General features: G+C 45.8%; 1 protein-coding gene across 2 annotated transcripts in view; it reads left to right on the top strand.

Moving 5' to 3' along the window:
• KCNH5 (potassium voltage-gated channel subfamily H member 5) overlaps positions 1 to 17,978 on the top strand; it is a 537,229-nt gene extending 519,251 nt beyond the window's left edge. For both annotated transcript variants that reach the window (XM_077265846.1, XM_077265855.1), the window contains one exon: positions 16,378 to 17,978. In XM_077265846.1, the coding sequence (XP_077121961.1) occupies positions 16,378 to 17,313 (936 nt within the window). In that variant the 3' untranslated portion in view covers positions 17,314 to 17,978. The remainder of the gene's footprint in view (positions 1 to 16,377) is intronic.
• The last annotated feature ends 4,931 nt before the right edge of the window (positions 17,979 to 22,909 follow it).

Genomic DNA, 22,909 nt, shown 5'->3' with positions numbered 1-22,909 from the left:
AGAGAAGAAGAGGAAGAAACTGAAGTGGTTTGGGAGAAAGAAGCACCTCGTGTAGCTGAGGACAAACAAAGTGGTCTCCTTTCTCTGACAACTTCACGAGAACGCTCCTGAAAGCGCAAATCTATGCGAGTCGCCAAAAAAATAAGATCGTCCAGAGAAGTGGGTGTGTCACGCCCCGCCAGTTCATCCTTTATCCGGGACAACAAACCTCGCCAGAACGTTCCTACCAAAGCCTCATTGTTCCAACCTAAATCAGAGGACAGGGTCCGAAAATGGATGGCATACTGAGCTACGGAAAGAGTGCCCTGATGAAGGTTGAAGAGAGACTCAGTAGTCGAAAGCAGACGACTGGGTTCATCAAACACCTTGCGAAAAGTATCTAAAAAGAGTGCAAGTTGAGTAACCACTGGATCATCTCTCTCCCAGAGGGGGTTCACCCAGGCCAAAGCCTCCCCCTCCAAATGGGAGACCACAAAAGCTACCTTAGCTCGGTCAGTAGGGTATAATAGCGGGGACAATTCGAAGTGTAATTGATACTGATTGAGAAACCCGCGACAAAATTTAGGATCCCCAGCATATCGGGGAGGCTTGGCAAGACTGGGTGAGGACTGCATAGCAGAAGCCTGGACAGGAGCGGAAGCGGCAGTCTGGAGGGAGAGACGCCGATTATCAGTAGAGGCCATGTAGTTCAAAATATGGGACTGAGTGTCCCGTTGTTGGCCAAGCTCCTACTGAAGAGCCACCAACTGAGAGGCATTACCAGAGTCTGTAGACTGTAAAGCCGCGAGACGGGACTCCATGCTCTTTAGGAAGGACATGATTCTGGTCTGATTCTCCCGCAAAAAAAGTAATTCTTTTTGAGTGGCAGCGACACCAGCGGAGTCCATGGCCTGGTGATAGTGTGACAATTCTGCAAGAGAAAAGAATTAGTGGACCCTCTGGACCGTGACGACGATCCCCTCACGGACGAGCTGACCAGATGGACCGCCCCCTATACAGGGAGCCTTAAGGGCAGGCCCGTGAAGGACTATCGCCATGGAAGCTGGAGGACCAAGACAGACACGGAGACAAAATGGAGACGGGGAACCAGAGGAAACGGAGGAGACACCAGAGTGGCGAGAAGGGCAGAGACTCAGTACTGCAGAGATGCAGGGACTGCGGAGACACTGGATGGAGGAGACACAGAGCTGTAAGGATACTGAGACCGCAGAGGCACGGCAAGACTGAGACACTGGACTGCAGAGAAAAAGGGACTGCAGGGTCCCGAGAGGGCTGTGGTACGAAACTGCAAGGATACAGAAGCTGCGGAGTCGCAGAAGGAGTGAGACACAGGGCTGCAGAGGTACTGGGACTGCAGGGTGAAGAGGAGACACGGGACTGCAGAAACACAGGAACTGACGCTGGAAGAAATCAAAAACGAAGCAAGGTTAGGTACAGAAGAACACTAAGACAAGCGTGATGCCAAGAGCATTCGAAGAACCAAATGATCACCAGGCAAGGAAGAGTGGACGGAAACAGATTAATATACCTGCACTATGCAGCACTTCCGGGTGAAAGTCCTCCAGGGTGAAAGAGAGGAAGAAGACAGCGCACAGGTACAGGTAAGTTAGTAGTGCGCGTGCGCAGAGCTGAACCTGGCATGCGCGTGCGCCCGACGGACAGCAGAGGGCAGCGGCGTGCGCTGAGAGGAAGAGGAGGAGATGCACCGGGACGAAGAAAAAGTATGAGTACAACCTTAAGAACACTATCCCAACAGTGAAACATGTTGGGGGAAACATCATACTTTGGGGGTGCTTTTCTGTAAAGGGGACAGGACAACTGCATCGTATTGAAGGGAGGATGGATGGAGTCATGTATTGCAAGATTTTTGCCAACAAGCTCCTTCCCTCAGTGAGAGCATTGAAGATGGGTCGTGGCTGGGTTTTCCAGCATGACAATGACCTGAAATACACAGCCAGGGCAACTAAGGAGTGGCTTTATAAGAAACATTTCAAGGTCCTGGAGTGGCCTACCCAGTCTCCAAACCCGAACCCAATAGAAAATCTTTGGAGGAAGATGAAACTCAATATTGCCCAGGGACAGCCCCGAAACCTGAAAAATCTGGAGAAGATCTGTATGGAGGAGTGGGCCAAAATCCCTGCTGCAGTGTGTGCAAACTTTGTGAGGCACTACAGGAAATGTCTGACCTCTGTAATTGCAAACAAAGGTTTCTGTACCAAATATTAAGTTCTGCTTTTCTAATGTATCAAATACTTATTTCATGAAATAAAATGCTAATTAGTTATGCAACAATCATACAATGTGATTTTCTGGATTTTTTTTAAAGAATCTACCTCTCACAGTTGAATTATACCTACGATAAAAATTACAGACCTCTCCATTTCCTTGTGGGTGCGAAAACTTGCAAGATCGGCAGTGTATCAAATACTTATTTTCCCCACTGTATATATATATATATATATATATATATATATATATATATATATATATATATATATATATATTCCCCTGAAATACTAAGGAAATGTGTCATCTTTAGGTCTTATAGATCATTTCAATTTCAACTTGCTTAACTGTTCACAATAACAGCATCTATATACACTCACCGGCCACTTTATTAGGTACACCTGTCCAACTTCTTGTTAACACTTAATTTCTAATCAGCCAATCACATGGTGGCAACTCAGTGCATTTAGGCATGTAGACATGGTCAAGACAATCTCCTGCAGTTCAAACTGAGCATCAGTATGGGGAAGAAAGGTGATTTGAGTGCCTTTGAACGTGGCATGGTTGTTGGTGCCAGAAGGGCTGGTCTGAGTATTTCAGAAACTGCTGATCTACTGGGATTTTCACGCACAACCATCTCTAGGGTTTACAGAGAATGGTCCGAAAAAGAAAAAAAATCCAGTGAGCGGCAGTTCTGTGGGCGGAAATGCCTTGTTGATGCCAGAGGTCAGAGGAGAATGGGCAGACTGGTTCGAGCTGATAGAAAGGCAACAGTGACTCAAATCGCCACCCGTTACAACCAAGGTAGGCCTAAGAGCATCTCTGAACGCACAGTGCGTCGAACTTTGAGGCAGATGGGCTACAGCAGCAGAAGACCACACCGGGTACCACTCCTTTCAGCTAAGAACAGGAAACTGAGGCTACAATTTGTACAAGCTCATCGAAATTGGACAGTAGAAGATTGGAAAAACGTTGCTTGGTCTGATGAGTCTCGATTTCTGCTGCGACATTCGGATGGTAGGGTCAGAATTTGGCGTAAACAACATGAAAGCATGGGTCCATCCTGCCTTGTATGGAGCATCTTTGGGATGTGCAGCCGACAAATCTGCGGCAACTGTGTGATGCCATCATGTCAATATGGACCAAAATCTCTGAGGAATGCTTCCAGCACCTTGTTGAATCTATGCCACAAAGAATTGAGGCAGTTCTGAAGGCAAAAGGGGGTCCAACCCGTTACTAGCATGGTGTACCTAATAAAGTGGCCGGTGAGTGTATATAACTAGGTGATGGCCCGATTCTAACGCATCAGCCACGTAGTATATTGCCCAGCCACGTAGCATATTGCCCAGCCACGTAGTATATTGCCCTGCCACGTAGTATATAGCACAGAGCCACATAGTATATAGCACAGAGCCACTTAGTATATTGCCCAGCCACGTAGTATATTGCCCAGCCACGTAGTATATAGCACAGCCACATAGTATATTGCCCAGTCAGATAGTATACTGCCCAGTCACATAGTATACTGCCCAGCCACATAGGATATTGCCCAGCCACATAGGATATTGCCCAGCCACATAGTATACTGGCCAGCCACATAGTATACTGCCCAGCCACGTAGTATACTGCCCAGCCACGTAGTATACTGCCCAGCCATGTAGTATATTGCCCAGCCACGTAGTATACTGCCCAGCCATGTAGTGTATTGCCCAGCCACGTAGTATAGTGCCCAGTCACGTAGTATATTGCCCAGCCACATAGTATAGTGCCCAGCCACATAGTATACTGCCCAGCCACATAGTATACTGCCCAGCCACATAGTATACTGCCCAGCCACGTAGTATATTGGCCAGCCACATAGTATACTGCCCAGTCACGTAGTATAGTGCCCAGCCACGTAGTATATTGGCCAGCCACATAGTATACTGCCCAGTCAAGTAGTATATTGCCCAGCCACGTAGTATGCATCATATCCCTGTTAAAAAAAAAAGAATTAAAATAAAAAATAGTTATATACTCACCTTCCGGAGCCTCAGGATCGAAGCAGCAGGTTACCGATGCTCGTCGCGCGCCCCGGTCTGAAGATTGCATTGCGGTCTCGCGAGATGATGACGTAGAAGTCTCGCGAGACCGCACATCATCATCTCGCGAGATCGCAGCATGGACCGGTTACTGGAGCGTCGCGAGCAGGGAAGGCCTGTTGTGGATACGAGGGGCCGACGGACGGTGAGTATATAACGATTTTTTTTTTTTTATTATTATTTTTAACATTAGATATTTTTACTATTGACGCCGCATAGGCAGCATCAATAGTAAAAAGTTGGTCACACAGGGTTAATAGCAGCGTTAACCGACCTCGGCTTATACTCCATTCATTGTCCCAGAAGACAGCAGGGGAGGGGGAGCGGCCGAGCAGCGGGTCACAGGAGGTAGGAGCCGGCAGCTGTGAGAGAAGTAAATATTCACAACAGAATATTCTGCTAGAGAGAAGTAAATATTCACAACACTGGCAGTGAATATGAGTTTCTCTTATAGCGCGCACAGTGTCAGCCGCAGGCTTCCAACAGCGGCTGGGCGGTCACTTGTGCCCGCTTCTGAAGAGTTCTGAATATTCACTACTCTCCTCTCCCATAGGCGTGGAGTGAAGTGAATATTCATTTCCTTAATGCGCAGGGACACATGTTCTCCAAGCAGCTATAGCTGCTGGCTTCAGAACAAGATGCTGCAAGGGAGCACAGGGAAGGTAAGTAGGATGCTTTTTTTATGCTTTTCTCATGAGGGCCATACATACAAGGATGGGGATGAGGCACCATGCATACAAGGATAGGGATGAGATGGTCATGCATACAAAGATAGGGATGATGAACCATGCATAAAAGAATAGGGGTGAGGAACCTATTAAGACTTCTTACAAAAATCTTTGTTGACGATGACAGCTTCAAGACGCATTCAGTACAGAGAAAGTAGCACGCATTGCTTAGTTGTGACTTTAGCCCATTCTTCCACATAAACACTCTTCACATCCTGAAGGTCTCGTGGGCTCCTTCTATGAACTCTGAGCTTTAGTTCCTTACATACATTTTCTCTTGGGTTCAGGTTAGGTGATTGGCTCAGCCATTCTAGCAGCTTTATTTTCTTTCTCTGAAACCAATTGAGAGTTTCCTTAGCTGTGTGTTTAGGATCCTTGTCTTGCTGAAATGTCCACCTTTGTTTCATCTTCATCCGGATAAAAGGCAGCATATTTTTATCAAGAATGTCTCAGTACATTTGTCGATTTATCTTTCCTTCAGTCATATGAAGTTTGTCAGTGCGATATGCTGTAAAATAGGCCCACATCATGATGTTCCTACCTCCAAACTTCACTGTTAGTATGGTGTTTTTGGAGTGATATGCAGTGCCTTTGGGGCTCCAAAAATGGTGTGTATTATGCAATCCAAATGGTTCCATTTTGGTCTCATCTGACCACCTATATTCTCCCAGTATTTTACAGGCTTGTCTAAATGTTGTTTAGAAACTTTAAATGTGCTTGGACACGCTTTTTGTTCAGCAATGGGGTCTTGCATGGTGAGCAAGAGAGAGAGAGAGAGATATCCATCCTAAAATGATTGAGTGGACCATTCATTTTCATTATGCTCACTACTTGAGTTGAGATCTGTGTTCCTAGGAAAGTGCTCTTTTTACTAGCTGTCTTGTATTAGCACAGCTTCTATCCTGGAGTGATTTATCCTTCTACAGATCAGGCACAAGCATGTGCTTTCCTCTCTATCTATGGCTTGGGTGAACTGCCCTCCATAATAAGTTGAATGGTCCGCTCTATTGTCCATTGTCCATCTTATCTGTAGTTTACAACTCATTCCCTCTGCTATCACTAACACTGGGAGAAGGGAGAGGCAACACACTAAATTAACCACTAGCTTAAGGTATTGGGGAGATATGGAGGGCTACTTCTGCTGACTGGAATGTCATAGATTTCCATTGGTATCAACCTCAGATATAGGGATGTCTATAGGCGCCTCTCCAATATTCCTTATGGAGATGGGACAATGTCATCCATCTACCTACACTAATAGAAATCAGATTTGAATGTTCATTGTGATAACATAACACATTAAAGTGACTTTTTTTTTTAGCAATTCATGCGAAGAACGTTTCCCTAAGACATTCAAAAAAAGCCACAGTGTCATTTGTTAAGCTCATTAGGGAGATAATGAACCACAAAGTAAAAGTTTAATAACGGAATGATACCATGTATTGCTGGTAATTGAGCAGATAATACTATAGACTGTAACCCCTTCAGGTACGGTTTCTACATTACGAAATTTGCAGGTTTTAAATTTTTGGATTGAAAATATCCCATTTAAGAAATGACACATCAATGACCAATTTTATAGGGCATTCCCAGCTAATGTCAAACTACTTTATGGAATTCAATATCAGTTTTTGGTAAAGTTGGGGTAAAGGTCAACTAATGGCCAGTATTCGAGTTCTCACTTTCCGGTCTCCTATTGTGCCCTGGTCATCCAGCAGTATGCAGCTAAATAAACCCAAAAGCTTTCAAAATTAGGATCAAAATGAGATAGGTTCTTCACTTATTCCAAAAAAAGAGTAGTGATGAGTAGTAATGAGTGAGTATACTCGTTACTCGAGATTTCCCGAGCACGCTCGGGTGTCCTCCGAGTATTTTTTAGTCTCCCCCTTACTCGACTTTCCCCTCTCCAGTCTATCCTTAATGCAGCAGCCAGGGTTGTCTATCTAGCTAATCGTTACTCAGATGCATCCGCTCTTTGCCAGTCATTACACTGGCTCCCCATTCATTACAGGATACAATTCAAAGCACTTGTTCTCACCCACAAAGCTCTCCACAGTGCGGCACCCCCTTACATCTCCTCCCTCATTTCTGTGTATCGGCCTAGCCGACCGCTGCGCTCTGCAAATGACTTTCGACTAACCTCTGCACTATTCCGTACCTCCCACTCCCGACTCCAAGACTTCTCCCATGCTGCGCCAATCCTCTGGAATGCTCTACCCCAAGATATTAGGACCATCCACAACTTGCATAGTTTTAGGCGCTCGCTCAAAACACACTTGTTCAGAGCGGGCTACCACGTTAACTAATCAAAGTCATTTTATGTTTGTGTGTGTAGCCCTTTCACTATCTCCATCCACCCACCACCCCCTGAAGATGGCTGGACCATCATTGTAAATACATCATTGTAAATACACACCTGTGCTTTGTATCTCCGCCACCTCATTGTAGATTGTAAGCTCTCACGAGTAGGGTCGTCTTATTTTGTCTTATTTTGCTTTATTATTGTATTGTTAACATTGTTACCTATGACTGTTGTGTTTGAAACTGTTCAACTGTAAAGTGCAGCGGAATATATTGGCGCTATATAAATAAAGATTATTATTATTATTATTATTAGTGCTCAGAGATTTAGTTTTCATCACCGCAGCTGAATGATTTACATCTGTTAGCCAGCATAAGTACATGTGGGGATTCTCTAGCAACCAGGCAACCCCCACATGTACTTATGCTGGCTAACAGATGTAAATCATTCAGCTGCGGCGATGAAAACTAAATCTCTGAGCACTTACAAATACTCGGAGACCCCCCGAGCATGCTCGAGAAATCTCGAGTACCGAGTATGTTCGCTCATCACTAGTGATGATCATTGGTAGGGTTGAGCAACTTTTATTTTTATAGGATCGGGTCGGGTTTCACGAAACCCGACTTTCTCAAAAGTCGGGTCGAGTGAAATCGGCCGATCCTATAAAAAAGTCGGGGTCGGGGTTGGCCGAAACACGAAACCCAATGCAGTGCAATGGGATACTATGGTTCCCAGGGTCTGAAGGAGAGGAAACTCTCCTTCAGGCCCTGGGATCCATATCAATGTGTAAAATAAAGAATCAAAATAAAAAATATTGATATACTCACTAATAGGAATATACTCACCCTCGGACGCGCCCTGCTTCTTTCCGGCAGCCTTCCTTCCTAAGAATGAGCGCGTGAAGGACCTTAGATGACGTCGCGGCTTGTGATTGGTCGCGTGACCGCCCATGTGACCGCTCACGCGACCAATCACAAGCCGCGATGTCACCGCAGGTCATTCACGCGCTCATTCTTAGAAAGGAAGGCTGCCGGTTAGTACCAGGGCGCGTCCGAGGGTGAGTATATCAATATTTTTTATTTTGATTCTTTATTTTACACTTAAATATGGATTCCGATACCGATTCCCGATATCGCAAACATATTGGAACTCGGTATCGGAATTCCGATACCAGATTCAGAAGATCGCCGACCTCATGGCCGACCCCACACAGGGGTCGGGTCGGGTTTCATAAAACCCGACTTTGCCAAAAGTCGGCGACTTCTGAAAATGGCCGCGCCGGTTCGCTCAACCCTAATCAATGGCATTCCAGGATTACTTCATTGTAAAATATTAAGGGGTTTCCCAGAAATATCATAGTGATGGAAAATAGAGGAGAACAGCCAATCACCATGGTATCCTGTTATCCTCTGGAGCTCAGAAAAAGGTCACTGCCTTGGATATGAACAAAACGGAAAAGGAAGGATAGATCCGGCTAAACAGAGATAACATTTTGAACTTTTATTTGATCATCATAAAATCATAGACAAAACCCAAGAAAATAAACAAAATGAACATACACGCTATTGTAAGTAAATAAGTAAACCGGAATAGTACACAAATAGCCTAAGAGACTTAGTTAACACTATTTTGATAAAAAATGCATAAAAGCCATCACACCACAACAAGGTGTACCCGATCAGGATGGTCCTATCCTGTCTCTAGTATTAAAACCTTACCATGTGTCAGCTAATTTCAATGCGAATAAGGGTAGAGCAGAACAGGAACCCAATAGTTCAGACATCTGCCCATGAGAAGCTATATAGATGAAATGCCTAGCTTAAAAAGGGTGTGGGAAGGGGGTACGCCCCTTTTTGTACAGAACACAAGAAAGTACAGCAAAACTAAAGAAATGAGCCGAAGCATACATTTGTATGTGGAGCGCCCCCACACCGCCGCAGGGCCGAGGGGTACCCGGAGCCGGGCCTCTGGGATCTCAGTCCTGGGGTTGTCACGGTGGCTAGACTCGGTCCGTGGCCCTGTCTGTCAGTGGGGGACGTCCGGTGCAATAAGTGGTGTTGTAACGGTGCAGTTGTGGGGTGCAGATCGCGGTAAATAACGAGGACACCAGGTTGCAGTCTCTTTACCTCTTTACTGGAGATCTCTGAGTCCTCAGTCCAGAATATGGTTCACCAGGCTGCGCAAGTCCGGCCGGTCCAATGGCACCTTCAGAGTTCACTTCACAGGTGGAAATCGGTGCCTTCCTTCTTAGCGCTATGTGTTGTAGTCCTTCCCTGCTATGCTTACGGAAAGTACCCCACAACCGTTGTGTCTGTTTCTTAAGTTCCCTCACAACTCGATTAAATGATGTTCTTCTAATCTTCCTTCCCTTCCTGATGTTACAGTTAGAACGGCACCCGTTTGTCGGATAGGCCTGGAGTTCTTCCGGGACCCTAGAGACGCCCCTCTCCCGCAATTGCCTCCCAAGACTTCATAGGTGATATGTGTTAGACAGCCCGCCTTAAACTGACTGTCCTGCCGCTGTTTAGAGTATTGCTTGAAGCTGGTTATTGTAATACTCCCTCGGCGTTCCGGCCACCGGTAGTGCGCCTCAGTAGGGTGTTGCTCCGGTCTTACAGCACGACCCCTACTGGTATTCTCCTATTGCCTGATCTCGTTTCTCACTCAGCACAATCTATCTCGCTTCTAGTCCTTTCTTGGGTCCCGCCGCTTCCCGGAGCTGGCGCGGACCCGTTACGTTCTTTTCAATGCCAAGCCTCTGTCAGGATCCCACCCCTGACAGAGACCCTACTGTCTCTTCCTCCACAACACCCTCTGCCACTAGGTGTTGCTTCGTCCAATCCAGTCAGCTTTCTGATCTAACTTCCTGCCTGACCCCCAGTTTACCCACTATGGTGGGGAGTGGCCTAATGAATAGCACCCTTAGCTCCCCCCGGAGGCCCGGCTGTGAAATGTATTGGTGTCTGTGATACCTGATCAGATGAACTCCTTCAGTGCCATCGGACGCACCATAGCTCCCCATAGTGGCGGAGCCACAGTACTGCAACGACCAGGACTCTGGGGCGCTGCACTCCCCCCTGGTTAAACACAGTACTCCGGGACTGGGAAGAAAACAACAATACAAGTTTAGCAAAAAGACATACAGTTTGGTTGAGTGCAATAACAATAAGTATACTTGAACAAGCTTCCCTTTATGGGAGGTGAGGACACTTGAACGTTACAAAACATGGTTAAATATTAAACATTATAAATTACAGGCTATAAATAACTCCTGTTACCCAACCGGGTATTCTACTAAGTGCAAAAATTGCTGAACAATACTTTAACATTGCCTTTAAGGACATACACTCTGTATCCACCAAAGACCTTCCTATAATCACATTATAAGGTAAATTAACTTTTTTCATTCTCCTTCTTTGAATCTGCAGGACCGCCTGTCCTATCGGCACCAGACCTACTGCCTCTCCTTTCTGTTACAGGACCGCCCCGTTCAGCCAGGGCCTACTGCCTTTTCAACTTCTATACACAGTATAGATCATAACATTACTTTCAGTTTTAGAAGCACTGAGCCGTCTACGTATGGCTCCTAGGAGGACTCACTACCCAACCCCTACGGGTTCACTTTCTGTCTTCTGTAACACATTATTAACTCTTTCTTTACAATAACTAACTTACTATGGAGGACTCAGGGTTTACCTTCTATCCCTAGTTTCTTATCAACATTCTCAACTATCCCCTTATAACATCAATCTTCATTACTATTTTCTTTCTGGAAACATCATCTGCATTTCTCTACATTTAACCAATCAAATACATATAACTTTTACATGTAAGAATTATCATCACTTTCGCTCATCAAGACATTATTGCTATCCATCAATCTTAAAGCAATACGATTCTTCAAATATACACGTGGATGTCCCCTTTAAGAAGGGACCAAATCTTCAGGAGGTAGCATTTGTTCTCTAGCTACCAGTCCATACTCAGCAAAGGCTCCGGTGCGGTATCTTCGCAAAGAGTCTCTTTCTAAGTAAAACCAGTAGGAAACACCCTTAAGAAGGTGTGAACTATGTACAAGAAGTTTGTATCATGCACTGTTCATGATTGCGGCAGTTTTTAAGACTTGTGCAAAAACTTAGAAAAAATAAACAAAACAACAAGGATCCCGGGTCAACAAAGGGATCCCTTTAAGAGTTAACCCAGGACGGGTTTTAGCAGCAAAACAGCAAGGAAATACACAGTTAACTATTTACAGTTTCAGGTTTCCGAGGCTTAGTTGGACGGCTTCCAGGGCTGCACCTGGCACTTTACCCCTCTTGGCCCGGGAAGGGTGAAGTCCAGGGTTGCACCCAGTGCTGGACAAACGCCGTTAATCCGTCTCTCATGTACGGTTAGGTCATGCACAGCGATGGAGGTCTGCGCAGCTTGAGTAGGGGCATTTGCGGCAGCAGAGGCAGCGGATGCTGCAAGATCAGTCACTGGAACGGAGTCAGCAGCTGTGGCACCAGCAGTCACGGGAGTGGTGTCAGTCATCAGGGCAGGGTCGTCCTTCATACCTGCTTCACATGCGGTCCCTCCGGTGCCGGTCTGCTCCGTCTGCGCTGGGGTCTGGAACGCTGGTTGCAGGGCCTTGTGCTGCGACGTTGTCATCTCTGCTTGCAGCACCTCGCTTTCCGGCAGGGCCTTGCTTTCTGGCTTCGGAGCGCTGGAACTTCTTTCTTGCTCCGGACCAGACGAGGCTGCCGACAGACGTCTGGCGAGGCTCTCGATGATGGTCTTCTTCCATCCGGCCTCAGTGCTCAGCTGCATCCGCCGGGGTTGGTGGATCAGCTCGTCTGCTCCGGTCTGCAGGAGGTCAGCGTCAACTGTGGAGGTCTGGCTGCGATGCCTCTCCGGGTAGCTGGGGGAGTCCTCGGCTCCGACCCCACGCTCCGGCTCCGGGCGGCTGGCCATGGCGTCCTCCATGTTGCTCGCTTCTTCTTCCTGGTCCTTTTCCCGCTCTCTTCTTCGTGGGCGGTTTCGTTTTCGTTGTCTCTGCCCACCATTAAGGATCAAGAGGCGGATCTCGGCTGCTGACGGACACGTCCTCAAGGGGCCGAGATATTTAGACTGGGCGGCCATTGTCTTTCGCGCTCTTCAGCTTGTTCACGCCCACTTCCACGCCCTTCTTCTTCTCCTGCGCTCTCCTTAGCGCTGTAATGGCGGCGGTTTTGGCGGGAACTTCTGGCGGCAAGTGGCAACACACAGTCCTTGTAATAAAGCACAGTCCAAGCACGATAAATCACAGTTCCAAGGCACACATGACCTGATTCTTCAGGCTTAAGTAGATCCTGTTCGTGACGCCAAGTTGGAGCGCCCCCACACCGCCGCAGGGCCGAGGGGTACCCGGAGCCGGGCCTCTGGGATCTCAGTCCTGGGGTTGTCACGGTGGCTAGACCCGGTCCGTGGCCCTGTCTGTCAGTGGGGGACGTCCGGTGCAATAAGTGGTGTTGTAACGGTGCAGTTGTGGGGTGCAGATCGCAGTAAATAACGAGGACACCAGGTTGCAGTCTCTTTACCTCTTTACTGGAGATCTCTGAGTCCTCAGTCCAGAATATGGTTCACCAGGCTGCGCAAGTCCGGCCGGTCCAATGGCACCTTCAGAGTTCACTTCACAGGTGGAAATCGGTGCCTTCCTTCTTAGCGCTATGTGTTGTAGTCCTTCCCTGCTATGCTTACGGAAAGTACCCCACAACCGTTGTGTCTGTTTCTTAAGTTCCCTCACAACTCGATTAAATGATGTTCTTCTAATCTTCCGTCCCTTCCTGATGTTACAGTTAGAACGGCACCCGTTTGTCGGATAGGCCTGGAGTTCTTCCGGGACCCTAGAGACGCCCCTCTCCCGCAATTGCCTCCCAAGACTTCATAGGTGATATGTGTTAGACAGCCCGCCTTAAACTGACTGTCCTGCCGCTGTTTAGAGTATTGCTTGAAGCTGGTTATTGTAATACTCCCTCGGCGTTCCGGCCACCGGTAGTGCGCCTCAGTAGGGTGTTGCTCCGGTCTTACAGCACGACCCCTACTGGTATTCTCCTATTGCCTGATCTCGTTTCTCACTCAGCACAATCTATCTCGCTTCTAGTCCTTTCTTGGGTCCCGCCGCTTCCCGGAGCTGGCGCGGACCCGTTACGTTCTTTTCAATGCCAAGCCTCTGTCAGGATCCCACCCCTGACAGAGACCCTACTGTCTCTTCCTCCACAACACCCTCTGCCACTAGGTGTTGCTTCGTCCAATCCAGTCAGCTTTCTGATCTAACTTCCTGCCTGACCCCCAGTTTACCCACTATGGTGGGGAGTGGCCTAATGAATAGCACCCTTAGCTCCCCCCGGAGGCCCGGCTGTGAAATGTATTGGTGTCTGTGATACCTGATCAGATGAACTCCTTCAGTGCCATCGGACGCACCATAGCTCCCCATAGTGGCGGAGCCACAGTACTGCAACGACCAGGACTCTGGGGCGCTGCATATGCATGCAGTGTGTAAAAGCATGCTCACATTGTGGCCATTTCACAAACAAAACCCAAGAAAAAAAAACAAAAAGAGATCATATACCCTAGAGTAAGTTATTAAATAACTAGTAATAGGACATGTACATAACATAGGGGACTTAGTTAACACTATTTTGATTTTTTTTAAAAAGTAAAAACACAACATCCCACCACAGTAAGATGTAACCAATCGAAATAGTCCTATGCTACCTTTCAGCATAAAATCATAGTTTACATCCATGGAGTGCATAAAGCACCTATGCTCAACATAAGAGTGATATATGCACCAGAAACGTGTTGGTATTTGCTTCGTACAGGAAAAATATACATCTTTGTACCATATTAGCCAGTAGATAGAAAAATATTTACATTTAAGAATCCTCAGTGGTTGATACCTTTTAATGACTAAGGGTACTGTCACACAGTACCATTTTGATCGCTACGACGGCACGATCCGTGACGTCGCAGCGATCGTATGATTATCGCTCCAGCGTCGTAGACTGTGGTCACACGTTGCAATCACGGCGCTGGAGCGATGCCGAAGTCCCCGGTAACCAGGGTAAACATCGGGTAACTAAGCGCAGGGCCGCGCTTAGTAACCCGATGTTTACCGTGGTTACCAGCGTAAACGTAAAAAAAACAAACAGTACATACTTACATTCCGGTGTCTGTCCCCGGCGTTCTGCTTCTCTCCACTGTGTAAGCGCCATAGCCGGCAAGCACAGCGGTGACGTCAGACGTCACCGCTGTGCTCGCTTTCCGGCCGGCAGACGCTCACACAGTGGAGAGAAGCAGAGACGCTGGAGGACAGACACCGGAATGTGAGTATGTACTGTTTGTTTTTTTTTACGTTTACGCTGGTAACCACGGTAAACATCGGGTTACTAAGCGCGGCCCTGCGCTTAGTTACCCGATGTTTACCCTGGTTACAAGCGAACACATCGCTGGATCGCTGTCACACACAACGATCCAGCGATGTCAGCGGGTGATCAAGCGACGAAAGAAAGTTCCACATGATCTGCTACGACGTACGATTCTCAGCAGGATCCCTGATCGCTGCTGCGTGTCAGACACTGCGATATCGTAACGATATCGCTAGAACGTCACGAATCGTACCGTCGTAGCGATCAAAATGGTACTGTGTGACAGTACCCTTACTGAAAAGATGGTAACAAATTGTAAGCTTCCGAGACTACTCAGATCTCTCCATCAGGCTTGAAGACCACAAAATCTGAAGAGTCACATATTTATACAGGACACAGGAATAATGCAATAGATAAGGCAAGTGACATGAAAAAGAACTATCATTATGGGAGAGGAAGAAGCAGTTGTGGCTGTAAATATTAGAACAGTTTATAGATAAGGAGTATGAAAGTTTTATTGTCCTGTGATTGAGGTATGGTCCATGGTTGTGATGCCCCCAAAAAGTCTCATGAGCAAATTCCTTATTGATTTAGAAGGACCTGTCCTTTTATAATGACTACGGACAAGATAAAGATCCTAAACTTACATCATTTGTTACCTTACATTGGCCAACTGAAAAGATGGTATCAACTATTGAGGACTCTCAAATTTTAATATTTTTCTATTTGTTTTACAGACACTCCTTGGATGTAAAGTATGATTTTATGATGATTTACATCTATTGATCTGGATCTATTCCTCCTTTTCCATATCAAAGTGATGACCTATCCTTAGGGCAGCTGATCAAGAACAGATCAGTGGCCACCCCATGATCAGCTCATGGAGTCGAACAGTACAGCTCCGTTCATGGTGTAGTGGCCATTATTGAGTGTTACAGTTCAGTTGCTATTCACTTGAACTTCAATCTTTGCATCCTTTAGCCACCAGTGCTAAAAATTGCTGATCAGTTAGAGTGCAGTGTGTCAGTTCCCCACCAATCTGATATGGATGACCTATCCCAGGTCATCACTATAATATGCCTGGAAAACTCATTAATCCAGCACTAATCAGCTCTGGCTGTGTCTACTACTGTTTCTCAGCCCATTCCTAAGTTCAAGTAGCTTAGCTGCATTACCAAAAGCAACCACATGGCTGAACTGATTTACTGATTTAATACTGCAGTGCCCCCATATTAAGGTCAGACCCCCACTTATCATATTTTGATAGCTTAATATAAAATCTTAGAAAACGCCTTTGAGCATAAACTGAATAAAAACACCAATGAGCAGTACTGGCAATGGAAGTAAGTTTGGGGTGGGTGGTGGGGGCTCAAGTATTTTTTTATTTACTGGTCCTTTAAGGTTAATTGAAATGTATTTTTTTATATTTCACCATAAAGGAGAGAGAACTATAATAATAGAGGAATGCATTTCGATCCAAATACTTATTACAGTATTTAATCTCCTGCCTCGGAGCAATGTGATATATATATATATATATGTATATAAGAAATTGATGTCTATAAAGTTTCCTGGCCAAGAAGGTCTTAGTTCTCCCAGAGAAGCCTAAACTGTCTTTAAAAGTATTATTTTTCTTTTTTCTGCTCTTTTAGATTGTATTTCGCAAAATCAGTGATGTAAAGAAAGAAGAAGAAGAGCGACAACGGCAGAAGAATGAGGTGACCCTAACCATCCCCGTAGACCACCCGGTACGGAAGCTCTTTCAGAAATTCAAACAGCAGAAAGAGCTACGAAACCAAGGCTCAGCGCACAGTGACCTGGAAAGGCACCAAATCCAAGTGGAGAATCGCGCTGTGCACAATGGAGCTGTCATTACTGGCACCAGCGTTGTGACAGTGTCCCAAATAACGCCCATTCAGACAACTCTTTCCTATGTCAGAACCAATGAACCATTGAAACAGAACAACAGGGATGTCATAGAACTCAAGCCAAATGGCAACAGTGACCCGAAATGTCTTAAAGTCACCAGTCCCACGCGTATGAAGAACGCAAATGCAAAGGGTTGGCTGAGATTAAAGAACAATATGCAAGCTAACGAAGAGAAGAAAGAAGACTGGAATAATGTAACAAAAGCAGAGTCCATGGGTTTGCTTTCAGATGACCCCAAATGCATTGACCCCGAAAGTGGGGTACCTAAAAATCCTTTGCGGAAAACAGACTCTTGTGACAGTGGTATTACAAAAAGTGACCTTCGTTTGGACAAAGCAGGAGAAACTCGTAGTCCACTTGAACATAGTCCTATCCAAGCTGATGCAAAGCACCCTTTTTACCCTATCCCTGAACAGGCCTTACAGACCACGCTGCAAGAGGTTAAACATGAGCTCAAGGACGACATTCAGTCATTAAGCTGTCGTATGACCACCCTGGAACAGCAGGTGGCGGAAATCCTAAAACTATTGTCAGAAAAGAAAGCACCCCCAACGCCCCCGATAACACCTTCCAGCCCAATTCAAATACCATGTCAGGATATTTTTAGTGTTTCGAGGCCGGTGACCCCAGATTCTGAAAAAGATGAAATTCAAGTATAACATAAATTGTACATGTGTGTGAATGGGGTGCATGGGTGCATATATGCAGTTAGGAATATATATGGATATATTCTCACTGTTGTCGGCACACTGTTCCCTCCAAGTGGAGTGATCTGGAAATGTCAGTGGTCATTTGAAAAGGACTTGTTATCAGATCAAAAGTGACCAGTTTTTGCTCTTATTTTATTCCTGATACTCTTCCAAGTATTTTGTTTTATTAAAATCCGCTATACGGTTCTCGAGATATGGGCTTTTTTTTTCCTTGCTAAAGGGGCATGACATGTCGGATACTTTTGGGTGTGTCTTTAGGCTGCTCTTACCTCTTATCACCCCCCTTGTGAATATAATAAAAATTAGCACTGAATAAAAAAGGCCAATATCACTGGAACCATTTGGCGGTTTTCATAAAGGCAAAAACTGAAATACTCAGAGAAGCGGCAGGAATAAAATAAAACCAAAAACTGGCCTGCTGACAGAACCTTTTTGGTTGCACTACACAGTACATCCAGGGTGGAGCTACTGATTTGATTGATCTAACCCCATTATTTCCAGAGTATAAAGCTTCGAGGTAACTTTGCTTGTGTGTAACTTGAATATCTTATAGTTTTATGAATTTTTTTTGATATGTAAATATTGCATGTCCAGCTGGTTTCTGGCCTGCCAAAGAAATGATCCTTCATATAGATATTGCTTGTAAAATATGCAGTTGACTGCATGCGATCTTTACAGTCATTTATAATAACATCAATTATTGCACAGAATATTTGTATTATAAAGGCAATGATATATATATATATATATATATATATATATATATATATATATATATATATATATATATATATATATATATATATATATATATATCACACACAGTAGAAATATCAGGGTCCAACCTGCCAATATTGCTAGAAGATGCAAACCTCAGGCTTGTAATATGGGGCATCTTTCTTCACAGCTTTCCAATGGATAACATGATAACATGAGTAACATAACAGACATGTATACCCCCAATGGTATATATGGGTTAATTCAGGTTTAATATGAGTAATAAAAAGGTACGGTATAATGTGTATTTTTGGGCACCTTCCCTTTAAGATATTTCAATAATTTATATTTATGTAATGGAAACTGTACTTATTCACATATGAAACGTTTTGCTTTAGCATAAAACTAAGCATAGACAGAAATTGCTTTCTTCACCACCAACAGGCCAAATGAGGTATTACACATAATATTAAAAATCATTAAATAAGTATCCTTTTAGACCTAGCTCACTAAATCATCCTTTATTTCTTTACATCCCGTACAATACATTGTTATCTTTATATATTATGTAGGTAACATGGCTACTTTTGCTTTCCATGTCCAATATCTAAATTATATTTATATAAAGCAATTAAGAATAGGAACATTATCATAATGAAGTAATAATTAAAAACTATGCATTTTTACTAATGGGATGAATAATAGAAATAATGTTCGGTTGCTATTTTTATGTCAAAAGCGGAGATAAAATGTATATTTTAATAGACATTTCCTTGGCGATTGTAGCTGTCATTATGAGATGGTGTAGAATGGAAATGAAATCAGAGAACATTTTTGCAGAGCTTGGACAACTTTTCTTTGGCTGCGCATGAAGAAATAATAGATTGTCCTGACCCCAAGATTCTTTAAAATCATTATTAAATCCTCCAAATGTTCTTTATTTAGAAGAATAAAGAAATGACCTTAGGGCCCCTTCACACTGTGCAATCAAAGTCTGAACGAGCGTTCGATTTGTGACGTTTATCCGTCCTCGTTCCGAGGTTGCAAAGTGTGACATGGCGTTACGATTTGCGACGCAGCCCAGCATCGTACGATGTGAAAGAAAGAGCAGAACTTTCTTTCGTCGTAAATGTCTCGCTGTGGCGGTCGAAATCGTAGTATGTGACGGCGGTCATACGAGCTCGTAATGCGACTACGTGGGTTGGGCTTCCGCATACCTGTCTCCTGATTGGGCGTGACGTTTTAGCACGCCCATGCTGGTAATACGTCACGCTCGGAGTCGTAGGACTATGGCGGTGTGAAGGGTAGCGTACGATTGCGACGCGTGACGTTCACATCGCAACTACGTCAGAAAAAGCGTTAACATCGTAGAGTGTGACCGCTGGCTACGAGCTCGTACTGCGATGTCGAATATGACGCAAATGCGTCGTAATCGTAGCAGAATCGACCAGTGTGAAGGGGCCCTTACTCACAAGCCATAGTGCCTGTGCTCATCACTTCTGAAACAAACTGTAACCTTATACATTTAGCTCTGGTCTAAATAAATTCAGGAGCTTAAAGCTGGCCATGAACAGCGGGAGCAGTTGACCATCTAATGTCTATGAGGGTCTCCTGATGTATAGTCATCGGAGAGAAGAATTAGGCAGTCGGATTTCAACATGACAGATACTGTTTTGCCCCCAGGAGAAAGGTTGCCGCCAGAGGTGCTGGCCGTCAGCCAACTTCCCTCTACCCATTCTGAGCTCATCCACAAGCAATTGAGACATATGATCCAGGAAGGACAGCTGTCAGCCAACAGGCATTTAAGTGTATGGCCAGCTTTAGGCTCTTTTTATTAAGCCCACAGTGCTCCAGTGCACTCTCTCACTCATGAACATGACAGCCCACATGCACGCTCAGACTCATCAACATGACAGCCCACATGCACGCTCAGACTGATCAACATGACAGCCCACATGCACTCTCAGACTCATCAACATGACAGCCCACATGCACTCTCAGACTCATCAACATGACAGCCCACATGCACCCTCAGACTCATCAACATGACAGCCCACATGCACTCTCAGACTCATCAACATGACAGCCCACATGCACTCTCAGACTCATCAACATGACAGCCCACATGCACTATCAGACTCAAACATGACAGCCCACATGCACTCTCAGACTCATCAACATGACAGCCCACATGCACTCTCAGACTCATCAACATGACAGCCCACATGCACTATCAGACTCAAACATGACAGCCCACATGCACGCTCAGACTCATCAACATGACAGCCCACATGCACTCTCAGACTCAAACATGACAGCCCACATGCACGCTCAGACTGCTTCTCTTACGATTTCATCTATTTCAATGGTGAGCACAGCCTTGAGGGTGAAACAGATGAGATATGATGTCCTGTCTTCCAAATTGTCAGTAGTGGGTATATAGAGTACCAGTCCCTATGCACCATGCATGGCTGGTCAGATTAGAACAAAGGAAATATTTATGGCAACGTAATATGGCTATAGTGGGATAATCTCTTGACTAACCCGTTATAGCCTATGGCCAACCATGTGGCCTCTGAAATAAGCTGGACACAGCCATTAAGAGCCAACGTGGCATAATCCTTTCATACTATGGCTGCAATTTTTATCTATTGATATGGAGGACACAAAATGCAATAGCAACAGCTGACAGCACTTCCGATATCAGAATGCACGTTCAGAATCCATAGGTACCCAACAGGCAAAATGTATACCAGAAAATCAAGACGAACAGCATCAAATCCCGGTGAAAAACCAAAAATACCTCTTTATTTTGCCATAGCTTGAAAAAGACCCACAATTGGTCGAAACGTCACATTATGGCAAAATAAAGAGGTATTTTTGCTTATTTTCACCCGGATTTAATGCTGTTCTTCTTGATTTTCTGGTATTGATATGGAGGAGTCACATCAACAAGACCCACTATATCAGTGTTTCTCAACGCCATTCCTCAAGACCCCACAACAGGTCATGTTTTCAGGATTTTCTTAGTATTGCACAGGTGAAGGTGATGGAATTAATGCTTGGGCAAGTGATAAAATTATCACCTGTGCAATACTAAGGAAATCCTGAAAACATGACCTGTTGTGGGGTCTTGAGGACTGGAGTTGAGAAACACTGCCCTATTTCCTCTTTAAAGGGAATTTGTTACCAGATTTTTGCTCTGAAATCTGAGAGCAGCATAATGTACGCCAAGAGACCCCGATTTCAGCGATGGATCACTTTCTGCTCTACTTGCTGTCATTTTGATAAAATCACAGTTTTCTCTGCTGCAGATCTAGTAGATCTCTGAATGCTGAGCTGTGTATAACTCCGCCCACACCACTGATTGGCAGCTTTCTGTGCACATTATGCATAGGCATAAAGCTGATCATTGGTGGGTGCTGGGGCTTTTACAGATCAGGAAGAATATAAGGCAGGAGACAACTTGTCCTTTAGTGATAATCTCCTGCTGATAAAACACCTATTTTATTGAAACAACAACACAGCGCTTAGTAAGCGACACATTGCTTGAATCAGGGTCTCTGTCCCTATATCAAGCTGCTCTCAAATATACAGCAAAATCCTGCTGACAGTGTCCCTTTAACTATAAATAATTATGATTCTACAAACAATTCCATTGTTGGGAGAATATATAATTAAAAAGTATCTAGAAACTTAGATTAGCAAAAAAACCATTGAAATAGTTCTGGCCACCCACATCAGGGCCAGCCGGCCTCTCTACCCACACATCAGGGCCAGCCGGCCTCTCTACCCACACATCAGGACTAACCGACCTCACCACCCACAAAACAGGGCCAGCTAGCCTCACCACCCACACATCAGAACTAACCGACCTCACCACCCACAAAACAGGGCCAGCTAGCCTCACCACCCACACATCAGGACTAACCGACCTCACCACCCCCACATCAGGGCCAACCGGCCTCACCACCCACACATCAGGGCCAACCGGCCTCACCACCCACACATCAGGGCCAACCGGCCTCACCACCCACACATCAGCGCCAACCGGCCTCACCACTCACACATCAGGGCCAACCAGCCTCGCCACCAACACATTAGGTCCTACCGGCCTCACCACCCACACATCAGAGCCTGCCAGCCTCACCACCCACACATCAGGGCCTACCGGCCTCACCACCCACACATCAGGGCCAATCGGCCTCACCACCCACACATCAAGGCCTACCAGCCTCTCTACCTACACATCAGGTCCAATCGGCCTTACCATCCACACATCAGGGCCAACTGGCCTCACCACCCACACATCAGGGTCAACTGGCCTCACCACCCACACATTAGGGCCAACCGGCCTCACCACCCACACATTAGGGCCAACTGACCTCACCACCCACACATCAGGACCATCCGGCCTCACCACCCACACATCAGGCCAACCGGCCTCACCACCCACGCATCAGGGCCAGCCGGCCTCACCACCCACACATCAGAACTTGCCAGCCTCACCACCCACACATCAAGGCCTACCGGCCTCACCACCCACACATCAGGGCCAATCGGCCTCACCACCCACAGATCAGGACCAACTGGCCTCACCACCCACACATCAGGGCCAATCGGCCTCACCACCCACACATCAGGACCAATCAGCCTCACCACCCACACATTAGGGTCAACCGGCCTCACCACCCACATATCAGGGCCCACCGGCCTCACCACCCACACTTCAGGGCCCACCGGCCTCACCACCCACACTTCAGGGCCTACCGGCCTCACTACCCACACATCAGGGCCTACCGGCCTCACCACCCACACATCAGGGCCA

Source organism: Ranitomeya variabilis, chromosome 1 (genome assembly GCF_051348905.1).
Source record: "Ranitomeya variabilis isolate aRanVar5 chromosome 1, aRanVar5.hap1, whole genome shotgun sequence".
NCBI classification, from domain to species: Eukaryota; Metazoa; Chordata; class Amphibia; order Anura; family Dendrobatidae; genus Ranitomeya; species Ranitomeya variabilis.
Note: the sequence above shows the minus strand (reverse complement) of the source record. Positions and strands in the feature narration are given on the sequence as shown.